Here is a 17,020-nt window from a genome sequence, read left to right as displayed (position 1 = left end):
AAAGATCTAAGTTCATATCCTGCCTCAGACACATTACTACCTGTGTGACTCTGGGCAAGTCACTTAACCTCTATTTGCCTTTTTATCAACTGGAGAAGGAAGTGGAAACCACTCCAGTATCTATGCCAAGAAAACTCTATGGAGAGTATAGTCCACTGGGTCATGAAGAGTTGGACATGACTGAACAACGATTACAGAATATACTCTCAAGCAAAGCTGATGTACTGGTTGGTTTGGCTGAACTGTTTTTTTTCCTCTTATTCATGGAAAAAATGTGAAGCAAAGATGGCAATAAAAACAAGATAAAAGTGAACACCCACCAACACTAAAACCAAAACAATAACAACAAAAAAAACCACCCAGAATACTCATAACTGTCATTCTTTTTCTTCCATCACAATGCACAGCTTACAAAAAAAAAATATGGGTTTTTTTTGGTTTTTTTTACCTAGGGGAGGCTTCATGATAGTGAAAAAGAAGAATGATAGAACTGAATTATGGCTCTGCCAAATTTCCCCAAAAAAATATAGTAGTAAAGCATGAATGCCCCCCCTAGTAAAATAATAATACATGAAATTTGTATAGCACTTTAAGGTGTGAAAAGCACATTACAAATAATTCATTTAATCTTCACAACAATTCTATGAGATAAGTGCCATTGTTATCCTAATTTTGTAGATGAGGAAACAAAGGCTGAGAAAGGTTAATTGTGTGCCCAGGATCATACAGCTAGTATTTAGGGAAGGATTTGAATGGAAGTGTTGACTCTAAAGTCTAGTATCATATACCAAAAGGCTCTTTGACCTTGCCTAAAAAACAAGATCTATTGTCATGTGCCAGGGATCTTTAGGGTTATTGATTGTGGTCTGCCAAGCCCTGTTACTGGATCCCCCATCTTAGAACCTTTACCAGCAACTGACTGCGGCAAGTATGCATCTTCTCAATTTATGTTGATTCCTGTCCCCAGTCACGTGATGTCTCTACGATGCCAATTTCTGCCCTGTGAGAATGACCCACTTCTGGAACAGACCCATACTTGGTGGCAGACCTCTAAATGTCTATAATTTTCCAAAGTCCTGTGTGTGACCTTGGGCAAGTCACTTCACCTCTCTGTGTCTCAATTTCTTCAACTGTAAAATGAGAGTGCTAGACTATATTTTAATGTGTCTTCTGGCTCTAAAACTATCCCTAAGAAGGATTCTCATTTAAACCAAACAATGATATAGCAAGTTTTAACAAAAATGAAGTATGAAGTAAAGTCTTACTCTAAAAATGAACCTTGATTATATTCCAACTCTCAAAACTACCTAAAACTCCTAAGGTTGCTACTATGTGAAAATCAAAAAGTGAAACAAGTATATTCTGGAGCCAGATCTTAGGAATTCACTTTCAATAAATTCATTATATATTTTATGTAATTTAACTCAGTTTTTGTGTCTAGAGTATGTATGCCATTTGTTGCATTTCTGATTCCCATATGAGGACAAAAGAATAATCCTTTTCAAAGACTTATTAAAAAGACATTTTCTTTTCCTGAAATTGTGACTATAAAGAAATAACCTGGTAGCTGGAGGCACAAAAATTTTGGCAGAATTATTAACATGAATCTCTAGATTATGAAGCATCCCTATTGACACTGAATGTCCCTATAAAATTATATGCTATTTCAGGTTTGTGGGTCTCCAGTTTTGCAGTATTATCTTTTTAAAAAAAAATCATAACTGGTATTCATGTAACACTTTCAGGTTTGCAAAGTGTAGTATTACTATTGTCCATCTTACAAATAAGAAAACCAGGGCTCAGAATAGTTAAGTGACCATCCCTATGACCATCATCCCAAAATTAGCACATATCAAGGAAGATTTGAACCCAAGTTTTCCCAACTTTAAATCCAGTACCATTCCCACTACTAGACTCTGAACCTCTTGAGGTCAAGCAATGTCTCTTAGTTATCTTTGTAAACCTCAAAAACACTTAGCTTGGGCATGGTGATACAGTGGAAAAGACAATGTCACTGGAGTCAAAAGATCTGCCTCCACCTCTAGCTGTGGGATCTTGGGCAAGTCACCTTACCTCCTGGGACCTCAGTTTCCTCATTTTTTTTTAAGATTTTATTCCCCTCCAATTACACATTAAAACAATTTTAAAACTTTTTTTTACAAAATCTGAGTTCCAAATTCAATTCCTCCCTTCCTCTCTCCCCTGTCTGAGACAGTAAGCAATTAGATATAGATTATACATGTGCAATCATGTAAAACATTTCCATATTAGTCATTTTGTACAGGAAGACAAATGTATAGGAAAAAAGAATGAAAGAAAGTGAAAACAGCATGCTTCAGTCTGTATTCAAACAATATCAGTTCTTTCTCTGGAAAAGGGATAATATACCTCATCATTAGTCTTTTGGCATTTTCTTGGATCACTGTATTGCTGAGAACAGCTAAGTCATTCATAGCTCTTCGTTGAACAATATGGCCGTTACTGTGTATAACCTTCTTCTGGTTCTGCTCACTTCCCTTTTGCATTAGTTCATGTAAGTATTTCCAGGTATTTCTGAAATCATCCTGCTTGTCATTTCTTATAACATTCCTTTACAATCATATACCATAGCTTTTTTTTAGCCATTCCACAATTGATAGGCATCCCTGTGATTTCCAATTCTTAGGCACCACAAAAAGAGCTGCTAGAAATATTTGTGTACAAATAGGTCCTTTCTCTTTTTTCGACATCTTTGGGATACAGACCAAGCAGTGGTATTGTTGGATCAAAGGGTATGCAAAGTTTTATAGCGCTTTGGGCATAGTTCCAAATTGTTCTCCAGAATGGTTGGATCAGTTCACAGCTCCACCAACAGTGCATTAGTGTCCTGGTTTTCCCATATCCCCTCCAACATCCATATTTTCCTTTTTTGTCATATTAGCCAATCTGATATGTGTAAAGTAGTACCTCAGAGTTGTTTTAATTTGCATTTCTCTCATAGTGATATATAACAATTTTTTCATATGATTACAGATAGCTTTGATTTCTTTGTCTGAAAATTTGCAGTCTTACTTTGCAGAAAAGAAAGCCTCAACCACAATGAAGATAGTGTCAGCTGTCTCATAGAAAAGCTAAAACTGAAAATGGAAAACTTACTATATTCTAAGAGCTTAACGCAAACTCATTCTTCTTGCTGCATTATGACTAATGATCTATACATATACACACTACTTAGAGGAATCAGTGTGATTCACATAAATTCAAATAGTTCTGATAACATCTGTAAGCAGATTTATCATTTCTTTCTTGAATTCAACCTATTTCCAAATATTGGAAAAGTCCTGACATCCCCAAAATATTGCATATTAATTTTATATTAACACATAATAGATATTCAACAGACAGGTGATAACAAATGAAGCAGAACTCAAACTGCCATTAAAATCACAGCATATTTAAACATTTAGCCAGCAGCTGAAAATGTTACAAAAATAATATTGATAGTGCTGAACCAGAAAAGAAAGAAAATTACAGGTAGAGAAATAACTAACGTAATAGAAAAAAAAAGACACTTAAGTCAGTCAAATCTTGGTTAAAGTTCCAGCTTTCCTACTTCTTACCTGTGTGACCTTGGGTAAGTCATTTAACTTGTCTGAAATAATTTTGCTCCTGTTCCAAAATAAAGTAAGAGAATTCAATTTAAGACCAAAAAGTTTGAGGAATATAAAAAGTACACATTAATGATCAGCATGTGAAAAAAAAAGTAAATAAGAATGGGCATAAAATTCTAGCAGACAAAGGGAATGATTTCAAAAGTTATGATATTTACTGTATTTTTAAAGGGAATGATTTTAAAAGTTATGATATTTACTATAGTTTAATGAGTATAATTATAAATGGTTATTAAGCAATTTTAGTTGTATCCATGTCATGTTAAATTTTTAATAAAACATTTAATAGATAAATTAAAACCCAGGGGATGGACTAAGATCTTTAAAGTTCTGTCCAGCTTAATAAATCCTAGTATCCTATAACTTGTTGAAAGTGAAAATAAATACAAATCTTTTCAAAATACCCTTTTCAAATCTAAATTCACTTTTTCAGTTTACAGCCACAAAGATAAAACACAGTATGTATAAAATTTTCACAAAATTATGTTTTATTTATAAAATCTTAGAAGTCTTACTGCGAAGTGATACAAGCCAATAGAAGGCAAGCTCAAAAGGGAAGACTGGCTCATTTAACTGAAAATGAACTAATTTCTGACAATTCAGAATTGTAAAGAACACTAGTATTTTACCATAACAATCAAGTAATGAAATTAATTGGATGTTTTACCTTCCTTTGCCGAAAACTAATTGTGATATTCATGAGTAACGGAACTGGTCAAGCAAGGGATCTAACAGTGTGGAAGGATACAAAAGGGGGCTGAGTAGCACTGACAGTCACTGAAAAAATCTAAAGCTCAAGTGTACAGAAAGGCCTACGTTTATGCTAGCAAATTTACCAAAACAAGTTCTGTACTAGATTACTATTCATTTCCTGCCTTGATAGCAATACAGACTTGGGAATATTTTGAAGGTACTCTCTCAGATGTCCCTAAATCATGAATTTATAATTTTACGGCATGTGTAGGATATTAAAAACTTAATTCACAATCCCTGATTCTCAGGAATGTATTGCTAATGGGGGAAGGAGGTAAGAGAGATATAACATGTGTACAAATAATTTAATAATACAGTTAATTTGAGGAAGGAAGAAGAACTAACTACTTAAGGACAGGAGAAAGGTATAGGTCAGAGAAGACCTGAGGAGATATAACTGAGCTGAGCTTTTTAGAAAGGAACAGGGGAATTTCCGTGAGCCAAGATGGTGGAGTAAGTAGTAAATCGCCACAGCTCTCCCAGATTCAAACAACCAGACAACCATAAAATAGCGCCCCAGAACAAATCCTGGAATGGTGGAGCCAGCAGAAAGGTGATATGGAGCAGTCTTATACCCTGGAAACTTGGAGGATTAGCAAGAAAGGTCCATTTCACTTGGATAAAGGGGGAGTGCATTCTAGGACAGGAAGCATTCCAGGACAGGAAGCATTATAGCAAGCTCTACCTCAGCAAACCAGTGGGATATCCTGAGCTCCAGTGTAGGGGAGCAGACAAACGCCAACACCAGGACTCCTGCATGCCTTAGTATAGTCAGGGGAACTGGCAGACTCCAGCCCTAGAAGTCTGCGTACTCCAGCACAGCTCCAGGTGGGGAGGCATCCTCCAGCTGCCAGACCTCTGTAGGCTTTAGCATTGCTCTGGGTGGGCATCCTCCATCAGCTGGACCTCCACATGTTTCAGTGTAGCCCCAGGGAAATGCAGAAAAACCCTACCAGGCGTCAGCACATGCTAGACACCACCACTAGAATCCCAACTCAGCACTAGGTAAGCCACCCTCCCCCCACCACACACCCTCAACACAACATCAGACACAAAGGTCCTCTATGGGTCTCAGGGCAGCATCAACACAGTACCAGGCACAAGCAGCCTGAGACAGAGCCCCTTCTACCCTGGAGCAGAGAGCAAATTCAAAAGAAAGGAAAATGGCCAAAAAGAAAAAAAGAAAAAAGATGAGCAAAAAACAACAAAAAAGAATCTAACCATAGAAAGTTATCATAGTAACAGGGAAGACCAAGACACAAACTCAGAAGAGGAAAACAATGTCAAAACACCTATGGGTAAAACTCCAAAGAAAAATGGGAAGTTGTTTCAAGCCCAGAAAGAATTCATGGAAGAGTTCGAAAAAGAACGTGAAAATCATATAAATGAGGTACAAGAAAAATGGGGAAAAGAAATGAGAGTGATACAAGAGAATTATGGGGGGAAAAAAAAGTACAAAAGCTAATTGAGGAAAACAACACCTTAAAAGTTAGAATTGGGCAAGTGGAAGCTAATGACTCTATGAGACATAATGAATCAAATTCAAAAGAATGAAAAAGAAGAAGAAAATGTAAAATACCTGATGGGAAAAACAAGTGACCTGGAAAATAGATCCAAGAGGGACAATATCAGAATCATTGGACTACTTGAAAGCCATAATCAAAAGAAGGACACAGACAGCATCTTTCAAGAAATTATCAAGGAAAACTTCCCTGATGTCCTAGAACCAGAGGGCAAAACATTGAAAGAATCCACTGATCACCTCAGGAAAGAGATCCTAAAATAAAAACCCCAAGGAACATTTATAGCCAAATTTCAAAACTATCAAGTCAAGGAAAAAATACTAAAAATGGTCAGAAAGAAACAATTCAAATATCAGGGAGTCACAATCAGGATCAAACAGGACTTGGCAGCTGCAACATTAAAGATAGGAGGTTATGGAACATGATACTCTAGAGGGCAAAGGAGCAACCAAGACTCATTTACCCGGCAAAATTAAGCATAATACAACAAGGGGGAAAATGGTCATTCAACGATATAGAAGGATTTCAAGCCTGCATAAGAAGAAGACCAGAACAACCAAAAATTTGACCTCCAATATCAAGACTCAAGAGAAACATGAACAGGTAAAAAGAGAAAGGAAAACATAAAGGATTCAACAGAGCTAAACTGTTTACATCCCTTCACAGGAAAATGATACTTGTAACTCTTAAAAATTGTATCACTAACAGTACAGATAGAAGGGTATGCACATAAGGTGTATTTGAAGGAATGACATAAAAAAAATTAAGGGATGAAAAAGGGAGTACAATGAGTGCCAAAGGAAGGGAGAGGTAGAAGGGGGTAAATTATCTCACACGAATAGGCAAGAAAGATCTATTACAGTGGAGGGGAAATGGGGGAGGGCAACGGTGGGCATTGCTTGAACCTTATTCTCATCAGTACGGGCTCAAAGAGGTAATAATATACACAATTAGATGAATATAGAAATCTATCTTACCCAACAGGTAAGTAGGAGGGGAGGAGATTAAATAAAGGGATGGGGCACTGACAAAAGGGAGGGCAGATCAGGAGAGGTAGTAGACAAAAGCAAAATACTGGTGAGGTGGGAAATGGTGAAAAGAGCAAGAATACAAACAGGAGGAAAAATAGGATGGAGGGAAATACACAGGTAGTAATCATAACTGTGAAAGTGAATGGAATGAACTCTCCCATAAAATGGAAGCGGATAGCAGAGTGATCAAAAACCAGAATTCTACAATATGTCTTACAAGAAACACATCTGAAGCACAGAGAGATACACAGAGTAAAGGTAAAGGCCTAGAGCAGATTCTATCAGTTTCAGCTGAAGTTAAAAAAAAAAAAGCAGTGGTAGCAATCCTGATCTTAGACAAAGTAAAAGCAAAAAATAGATCTAATTAAGAGATAAGGAAGGAAATGACATCTTGCTAAAAGATAACATAGACAATGAAGCAATACAATTAGAAGAGCAAGAAGTACTTTATCTGTCAGATCTATGGGGAGGGAAAGAATTTATGACCAAACAAGAGATAGAGAGCATTAGAAAATATAGAACAGATAATTTTGATCATATTAAATTAAAAGGCTTTTGTGCAAACAAAGCCAATGCAACCAAGATTACAAGGAAAACAGAAAGCTGGGGACCAATCTTTACAGCAAGGGTCTCATTTCTCAAAAATATAGAGAACTGAGTCAAATTTATAGGAATACAAGCCATTCCCCAACTGATAAATGGTCAAAGAATATGAACAGGCAGTTTTCAGATGAAAAAAATCAAAGCTATCTATTGGCATATGAAGAAGTGCTCTAAATCAATTTTGATTAGTGAAATGCAAATTAAAACAACTCTGAAATACCACCTCACACCAATCAGATTGGCTAATATGATAAAAAAGGAAAATGATAAATGTTGAAAAGGATATGGGAAAATTAGGACACTAATGCATTGTTTGTGGAGTTGAGAACTGATCCAACCATTCTAGAGAGCAACTTGGAACTATGTCCAAAAGGCAACCAAACTGCACATACCCTTTGATCCAGGAATACCATTACTAGGTCTGTATCCCAAAGAGATCATTAAAAAAAGGAAAAAGGACCTACATGTGCAAAAATATTTATAGCAGCTCTTTCTGTGGTGGCAAAGAATTGGAAATTGAGGGGATACCCATCAATTGGGGAATGGGTGAACAAGCTGTATTCAGTTTATATTAATGTAATGGAATACTTAGTCCAGTCCTAGGCAAGGATGGTATTAATAAATTCTTTTTTTTAATGATTAAATTAATTAGAAATTAATGAAGCAAACTGAGTAAACAGGGAGATGGCCTGAGTTAAGATTTCCTGAGTTCAAACATCACCTCTGACACCAGCTATGTGACTATAAGTAAATCACTAAATCTCTCTCAATGTCCTCAATCTACTCTCTAAAACTATTAGTCTAAGGAGGTGTTAATTTACATTAGTTGAGGAAATTCCTTATAGGGAACTATCTACACCAATGAAATAAAACAAACAAAGAAATAAACAAAGAAAAAAGAAAAATTAATAACATATTAGCTATCTGTGACCATTTGGAATAATCTTCCAACATTTTAGTCACCCAGATGTTTTCCAAACTGAATCTCTTGATTAAAAAAAAATGTAGTAAATCCCTTAGCATTTCTGGATCTAGTTTTCTCATTTTTAGCTCTAAAATTTTATGTCTTATGTAAATACTTCTTTGGTCCTAGAAAATGAAAATGCCTTGCCAAACAGATGAAAAAATGTTTATTAATCTTTCTGAAGAAAAAAAAGACCAGCTGGCTCAAGTGTTCTGGTGAAGGATTTTTGGGAGGGAGCCACACCTGTGCTTTCTTCAGTGTAAACAATTCCCTCCAGTACTACAACTCAGTGACTACTTTGTGACTTACACTTGGTTGTTTGCCTGGGCCACTAAAAAGTGACTACTTGCTCATGGTCAGACATCTAGTGTACTTCAGTCCCAAGAGCTGAGTCTTGTGAGTATTCCTGACTCCAAGGCAAGCCCTCTATCCGCCATGTTGTATTATTTCTCTGGTCAATATAATTTTTTTTCAACTAGCTACGATATTTGAAATATTACATATGTTCACAAAGAGCTAATAAATTGCAAATTAATAATTTATTGTTGAAAGCCAAATTTATTGCTTTATCATTCCTATGTTGAAACTGCTAGATTTGTTGCTTTTCTAGGCTTAGAGAGCCTAATGAAATAGCATATACATTTAACTATCAAGAACATTATTATTTCATTGTAATTTTTAAAAAGCAACTTACTTGGAGTGTATCGTGTTTGTACAAAGTGCAGTTGTGGTATCCTAGCAATGTGACAGAATAGCTATGGAGAGAAACCTAGGTGAATCAAAATCCACTACAATAAAGAGAGCCTGCTTCTAAGTCAACCTTGCTGACTTTAAAAGGGAATTTAAGAAACACATTCTAAAGTTACTTATAATAACCTAAATGTACTTTAAACGTACTTCACATAGATGTATGTGTGTACATATATATGTATATATACACACATACATACATATACACATATGGATATGTATTATAATTATGATATAGTTAAGAAATATAACTTACTATAAAAATTCCACAATTGAATCAATATGTAACTATTTACACTGGAATTCACTCTGAGAAACACTACAATAATAGCAATGATTTAATATAAATCCAATCCAACAAGTATTCATTAAACATCTATTTCATGCAAGGCACAAAGTGCTGGGAATAAAATATGATGACAAAATGAAGAACTGTCCCTGCCCTCCAGTAGGTTACATAGTTCTGTTATAGCACATGTAAATATGTCAATATATTCTTGATTATTTGAAAAGAAAGATAGCAATAACATATACAGAGAAGTGGCATGAACTGAACCTTCAAGTTAAAAACAGATTCTATGAAGCACAATAAGGAGGGAATCATCCATTCCAGCCATGAGTCTGCAGAAGGGCACAGAAGCTGGAAATAGGAATGCCAAATTTGGGGAATAGTAAACAAGCCAGTTGGGCTGTAATAGAGTATGTGGAGAGAATTAACATGAAATTAGCCTGAGGAGGCAAGTTACAGATAGACTGTGAATGGCTGAGGAGTTTATCTTTTATATCTGATGAACTGAACAGGGATTTAAGTAAGAGAGTGACATGATCAGACTTGTGCATTAGTAAGATTATTCTTGTAGATGTACAATGTCAGATGGATCAGAGAAGGTAAAAACTGGCAGTCAGTAAGTAGTCCAATTTATAGACTGCTACAATAGGCCAGGAAAGAGGTGATAAGGATGGCAGCCATGTGAGTAAAGAGGAGATAAGATATGTTGCAGAGGCAGAATTGAGACTTGGCAAATGACTGAATAAAGAGTGAGAGGAACATGAAGGAAGGAAAGAGAATCAAGAATTATGCTGAAGTTTTAAATTTGTAGAAGTAGGATAGCAATGGCCTTTAATAATAATAAGGATATATGAGGAAGGGGTGCCCTCCCTTCCTAACCACCTCCTATGTACTTATTCTCTTTCTATTTATTCTGTATATACAGTGAATCAAAAGTCTTTGTGCAGTTTTTACCTATTAAAGACTTTTAAAACACCCTGTACTTATATACGTACTTGTCTCCCCTATTAGAATATAGGCTCCAGGGCCTAGCACAGTGCCTGGTATATATTAAGTGCTTAATAAATGTCTGATTGATCATAAAAATGATTCTCATTCAGAAGGGCCACAAACCAGACAATTCTGTTACTACCTTGTTTTAACTTAATGGAATGGGATAGGTGATTTAACGAGTATACAGAACTACCAATAACTGAAACTCTCTTTACCAATGCAGATTAGCACTTTTCCTGCAATTCTAGTCTTACACAACATAGAAGAGCACTGAGAAGTTAAGCAACATGCCCAGGATCACACAGCCAGTATTTCTCAGAGGCTTAAACAAAAACAAAAAGACAAAAAAAATTCCTTGTCACACAGTTTACATTTTGTCAATACCAAGTAGAGACTGTCACAATCTTAAAGAAGTTCAAAATACTATCTTCTCTGTATTCACATTGCATGAAAATGAATTCTTCCATTAACTAGTAAGTTATTAAAGTCTTGAGCTAACTTTACTCAGTGTCCATATTTTAATAGCTACTATGTAATTGAAATATTCTATTCAACAGTGTAATTCCATGTGTATTAAAAAAGAGAACTAGCATAAAAGACATCATGAGAGAGATGTAAGACTTAAAAAGGTGTGTCAGGCATGTGGTAAGTGGAAGATACTAATTGACACCCCTGCATGCTCCACTGATATCCACATAATGCCAAGAGATTTGGAATAAAGTTCCAGTATACTGGGTGAACACTCTATGAAGGATTTATAAAGATAAGAGTAGCACAGAACAAAAAGGCATGAATGGATGGTTTACAATCTGCATCTCTGAAGTGAGTATACACGTCAATAAGATAGCAGATCCTCCTAAGTAATTAAATGTGTTATCATGTAGTATTAATTACTTATACTACAATCTTACTCAGCCTCCTCATAATATGGCGTGGTGATGTGAGAAACCTGGCTCTGTCCATGGGCAGATTTGGCAGATCTGACTCAGTCTGAATACATGTTGCAAGTACAGGCACAGTAACGAAGTATGTATCTGTAATCTGAAGAGACATTTACTGCTAGAAAGCTAGCCACAAAGGGGTCAATTAAGGTAGTAAGGGGAAGGAGCTCATAGCATCCCATGAAACTATCTACTAAGTTATGGTGAGCAAGTGGTTTACAATCTGCACTAAAGGAAAAAAATATCCTCACTAAAGAAAATATGCATCTTTAGGTGTTGGTAGGCTAGTAGCTACACAGCAAAATTTACACAATTATGAATAGCACCTTAAAACCATTCAGCAGCCTTTATTAAATGCTTACTATGTACAAAGTTCAGTCCTAAGCATTATGGAAAACAGAGAATTATGGCACTGGTACTGACCTTTATCAAAGCTAAAATTCTGGCAGGAACTATGTATGAGTTATCAAAGGATATGAAACATAAATACATAATGAAATATAACAGGATATGATAAGAAACGTACAAAATATGCAAGGATGAAGAAGAAAAAGAACATTTCTGAGGTGATAACAGGGACAGAATCAAAGAAAGTTTCATGGAACATGTGTCACCTGAGCTGCATTCTGAAGGATGGCTAGCAGTAACAGGAATGAAGACTGGGAGAAGAAAAAAATTCATTCATAAGCAAAGGCAGAAACAAAAACAAAATCATCAGATTGTACAAATAACAGCAAAGTAGTCTAATTCAGTTTAAGTATACCATATGTAATAAACAGCTATAACAAAGTCTAAAGAAGAAGGTACCAGGTGTGGAAAATCTTGAATGCTATGCTAAAGAGTCTGAACTTGAATCAGAAGGATCAGTTTATGTGATCAGATTTACAAGAAAGGTTAATCTACCAGTAAAAAATGAATTGGAATAGGGGAAATACTGTAGGCAGTAAGGCCAATTAGGAAGCTGCTATGTTATTCAGAGTGAGGGTCTGTATGTACTAGCAATAAGAAATGAAGAAATTGGTGGCATTCTGGAAGGGGCTAAATAGGTAATCTAATTCAACTTTCCATTCCGTGGGGAAAAAAAAAATCCCTTTCATATGTTGCCATACAGATTGTATTTCAAAATTCCCATGAGTAATCACACAAACTCATGGTATAGAACATTATGGTTTGGTTTTGTTTGTTTGTTTGTTTGTTTGTTTGTTGTTGGATAACTCTAATTATTAAGCTCTTTTTATAATGAATTAAAACCTGCCTCCCTGTAATGTGACTCTGCTAAATCTATTTCCGCCTTTTGGATCTACACAGAATGACTGTCTCTTCAGATAATTCAACAGAGAAGTCAGCTATAAAGCTTGTCCCCTCCTCCAAACCTTCTCTTTTTCAAATCAAATATTCCCAGTGTCTCCAATTAATCAAATCCGGCAACTGAACCCAAACATTTTTAGCAATAACTTATTACACGCAAGGAAAAATACTCAAAACCATTCCTCAAGACAAATGAGTCCCCTCATTAGACAAGTGATTATGCTCTAGATCTGATCCAGCTTATTAATGTCCCTCAAGATGTAAATCCAGGAACTAAATATAATACTCCAGAAGTGGTCTTTGAAGAGAATAAAATGGAACACTTTCTTCCTTATGGGCTAATACTGGCTAAAGTTGTATTAGGTTATTTTAGAAGCCAAGTGATTCTGCTGATTTATACTGAGGTTATATAGTCAATAAAATCACCCAAAATATTTTTCACATGAACTGCTGTTAACTTACATTTCCCCAAATCTCTACTTGGGTTAAAAAACAAACAAACAAAAAAACAACTGCATAAGTATAGTACTTTGCATTCCTACTTAATGTCATCTTACTAGAGTTTAGCCCATTGCTTCAGCCTTCAATCTTTTGAGTTCTTCTAAATTTGTATGCTAATGTCTTGAAGTAAAAATTAATGACATACCATATGTTTTTAAAGAAAACTAGTGGTTTAATCCTAAATACTACATGTTCACTTAATTGGGTAACCTCAGGAAAGTCACCCTAACTACTCTGGTCTTCATTTACCCCCTCTGTAAAATAGTTATCTTATTTGCCTGAAGGAATTGGATCAGACTCTATGCACTCTTTTTTTTCTTTTTGGTGAGGCAATTGGGGTTAAGTGACTTGCCCAGGGTCACACAGCTAGTAAGTGTCAAGTGTCTGAGTCCACATTTGAATTCAAGTCCTCCTGACTTCAACGCTGGAGCTATATCCACTGTACCACCTAGCTGCCCCCAGATTTTATGCACTCTTGGGATTTCTTTCAACTCAGATATATGATCCCAATGTTTACTGACAGAGGGAACTTCAGGAAGATTTGAGAATTGTTTTATTTTTCTCCTTGTAAGGTTTATGGTCTTCTAAAAAGGTGAATTAAGTAGGGTAAACATAATATGATAAAAGGAAAAAATGTTAATCTATTCTTTCCTTAAAACAAAAGGAATTTGTCGATTTGGGGAGAGATACATTGAGAAATGCAGGAAAAGCCAAAAGGTATGAATAAAAATATATTTAGAAAAAAAAAAGGGATCTCCAAAAGTTCTTTTAGGATCATGTTTCATATATTGATCAAGAGTTAGACTAGTTCTTTTGGGAAAAAATGTACATAAGGAAAAAATATTCTTAAAAAAACTTAATAACACTGAATACTTTCCTCAAAGAGAATCCTTTTGACTTTAAAAGCAGAGATGCAAATTTAATATATTATAAAAATGATTTCTCCTATATAGGGTGATATATGAAATTGAAAATGATCTTCGTATTTCTTTTGAATAAATTTTATTACATTAATTAAATAAAATTAATCTGGGGGTCTGAAAAATGGGTTGATCTTACATGCACAAGAATAATTATAGATTACAAGGTACTCTATAGTTATAAAGAATTTGTACATGCAAATGCACATTTGTATACACTGCATATTATATCATGTAAATATCACAAGATCTACTTGGTAGACATCTTCATTTTATAGATGAGGAAACTGCTTAAAGCTCTAGCTCTACTCTAATGCTGCTTCTATTACGCTATGCTGCTTTTCAAGTATACTATTACTGCTTGCTAAATATCAATATTTAAAAGAAAACCCTATAAGACAGTCATGATAATTTCAAATTCTGTGTCACAATTAATAAAGAATATTTAACATTAACTAAAGAGAAAAAAAAAGACAGTAAATGATAAATCCATTACAGAAGAGTAAACTCCCAGAGGCAAGAGCAGAATATAAGTCAATTTGGTTTCTTCCAAATGCTAACTCTCCTATTTCCCTTTGAAATTCTATGACCATGTTAAAGTAGAATGACCAATTAAAGAAAATAAAAAGTTGGCTCTACAAAAAGTAAACCTGTTACATGTATTTTCTTTACTAAGATTCCAAACTAAAACTACAGAAAGAAAACTGTATAACAATAGAATGCTATAAAATATACCTTTACAAGAAGCAGAATTTTGAAAAGGATTTGCTAGAATTAAAAGACACTGAGGTCTTCCCTTCTTGACTAAAGTGAGGTGAGTTTTCACTTTTAATGGGAGTGAGGAAAATGTCACCGTTTTTCCATTTTAAATAGCTGAATCATTCAAAAGCTGTAGAATTCAGGAAGCAGCAAATATTGATATTCTTCTAGCTCTTCTTTATGAAGTGTGCCAAATTAAATTTCACACCAGAAGCCACTGAGAATACATTAAGAGAGAGATGAATTTCTGATACTGGTTTTAAAGAATGAGCTACTTTTGGCTATAGAACAGATCTTTGACGAAAGAAATGAACCTATTTAAGCAATTTATTCATTCATCAAAACTGGGTGCCTTCGAATAGCTCTGTGTTATGCAGTAACTGTAGCAAACAGGCACTAGGCAAACGTCTAAAATCTGGGAGGAAATCTTACAGGGCCCAACGTCTGCTGGCAGAAACAGAAAAACGCAAAAGGAGAATTCATCCAGTACTCCTGCATAAATCTCTAGTGGTAATATGGTCACAAGCCAGCGCCAAGGGATTAACAATAGCTAAATCTCCGCATCACTTTCATGCTCGATTACATTATTAAAAACTCCTACCATTCTCCTCAGACACTGGAAGACAAGTTAACTCGTTTTTAATCTGGGTTCGCAGATGGCTATTTAAAGACTTCTTTAATTCAAAAAAAAGTCAAAATGGTCCTCAAATTAACATCCACCTGGGAGATTCCAAACAACCAAGAAATAAACTCAGGCATAGGTGTTCAGCGGTTAGCAAGCATATGGCAGGTGGGGAAATGACAATCTGTTGCTTGTCTCTACGCGTCTGTGTGTTGGGGGGCGGGGGGCGTGAGTCCTTCTGTAGGTTGGCTAGGGCCTCTTAACCCCACTCCCTAAATAGTAAATGCTAGATGCGCGGTAGGCTGGGCATATGGATGGACGGACGGGAGGGTGGATGGCTGGCTTACTAGATGGGAAGACGGATGAGGGGGTGGACGAGTTATTTGTCCTTATCCACCCTACAGAGGTGACAGTCACCTGCAGGCCCAGGGATTCCTCTCGAGGAATCTGCGAGCCTCCCGCGGGGCCTGCAGCTTCCTCCCCGAGGGAGGTCGAGGAGCTGTGGGAGGCAGGAAGCCTCCCATCCCCACCGCCCAGCCTCCAGCTCAGTCCCGTGGGGAGGTGGAGGCTGGGGTGCGTGTTATCCCTCCTGCCCCACAATGCGGACGCCAGGCCCACTCCGAGGCCCCGGGGACACGGAAGAGAGAGGGGGCGGACGGCGGCGGAGCTCCCCCCGCACCAGGAGAGCGGTGGGGGGCGGGGGGAGGAAGAAGCTACCCCGCAGGGCTGGCGCTCACCCAAACAACCCTCTCAAGAACGAGTGGGAGGACTTCACGCGCTTCTCGGCCTCCGCCATCAGCTGGACCGCCTCCCGTTCCTTGCCCGCGTTGTCCATGCCTGTCGCCTTCACACTCTTTGGATTCCAGGTAGGGAATAACGGAGTAACGGCGGCGAAGCTCGACGACTCAGCCTAACGGCACCCCGAGCTACTGGCTGGGGAACGCACCTCTAGAGTTTCCCCACAGCGGAGGGGCGGGGGGAGTGAAGGGGACGAAGCGCAGGCCTGAATCACAAAGCATTTCGGGATTTGTAGTCCGTTCTCCCCGCTTCGATTGGGGAGTCAGGAGAGGTGGAAACTACATTTCCCAAAAGAGAGCTGGACCGGTGCAGTGTGCGGACTCGCTCCCTTCCGCCCCCTGCTGGGTTAAACCCGTAAGCTAGAGATGCTGCATTTGGGGGGGTGTGACCCAACGTAGGAGGGATTGGTTGGGAGGGTGCGAGTTAAGGAGTCTGCAGAGGGTGGGAAGGATAAGGGCCACATTTTGATTAGCGATTTAGTCCCTTCACCAAACCTTTATTAAGGGCCCACTTTGATAGAGAGCCCTGTACTAAGGCACTGGACAAAATAACAAATTTTGAATAAGGTAGTGCCCCTCACGAAGCCGGAAGTCTAACGGGGGGAAACAGGACAAA

The 17,020-nt window shown here is 37.1% G+C and overlaps 1 protein-coding gene across 2 annotated transcripts in view; it reads right to left on the bottom strand.

The window, feature by feature from the left end:
* Positions 1–16,754, bottom strand: part of NAPB (NSF attachment protein beta) — a 64,948-nt gene extending 48,194 nt beyond the window's left edge. The window contains exons 1-2 of one of the 2 annotated variants that reach the window (XM_078149692.1): positions 16,345–16,430; positions 3,600–3,648 (exon numbers count right to left, since the gene is read on the bottom strand). In XM_078149692.1, coding sequence (XP_078005818.1) covers positions 3,600–3,622 — 23 coding nt within the window. In that variant the 5' untranslated portion in view covers positions 3,623–3,648; positions 16,345–16,430. Of the gene's footprint in view, positions 1–3,599; positions 3,649–16,344 lie in introns of both variants that reach the window. The other variant, XM_020987053.2, reaches the window with a different exon arrangement.
* Between the last annotated feature and the right edge of the window lie 266 nt (positions 16,755–17,020).

This window comes from Phascolarctos cinereus, unplaced genomic scaffold, assembly GCF_003287225.1.
Source record: "Phascolarctos cinereus isolate Bilbo 61053 unplaced genomic scaffold, phaCin_HiC Scaffold_2;HRSCAF=192, whole genome shotgun sequence".
Lineage (NCBI taxonomy): Eukaryota > Metazoa > Chordata > Mammalia > Diprotodontia > Phascolarctidae > Phascolarctos > Phascolarctos cinereus.
This window is presented reverse-complemented; position numbering and strand designations above follow the sequence as displayed.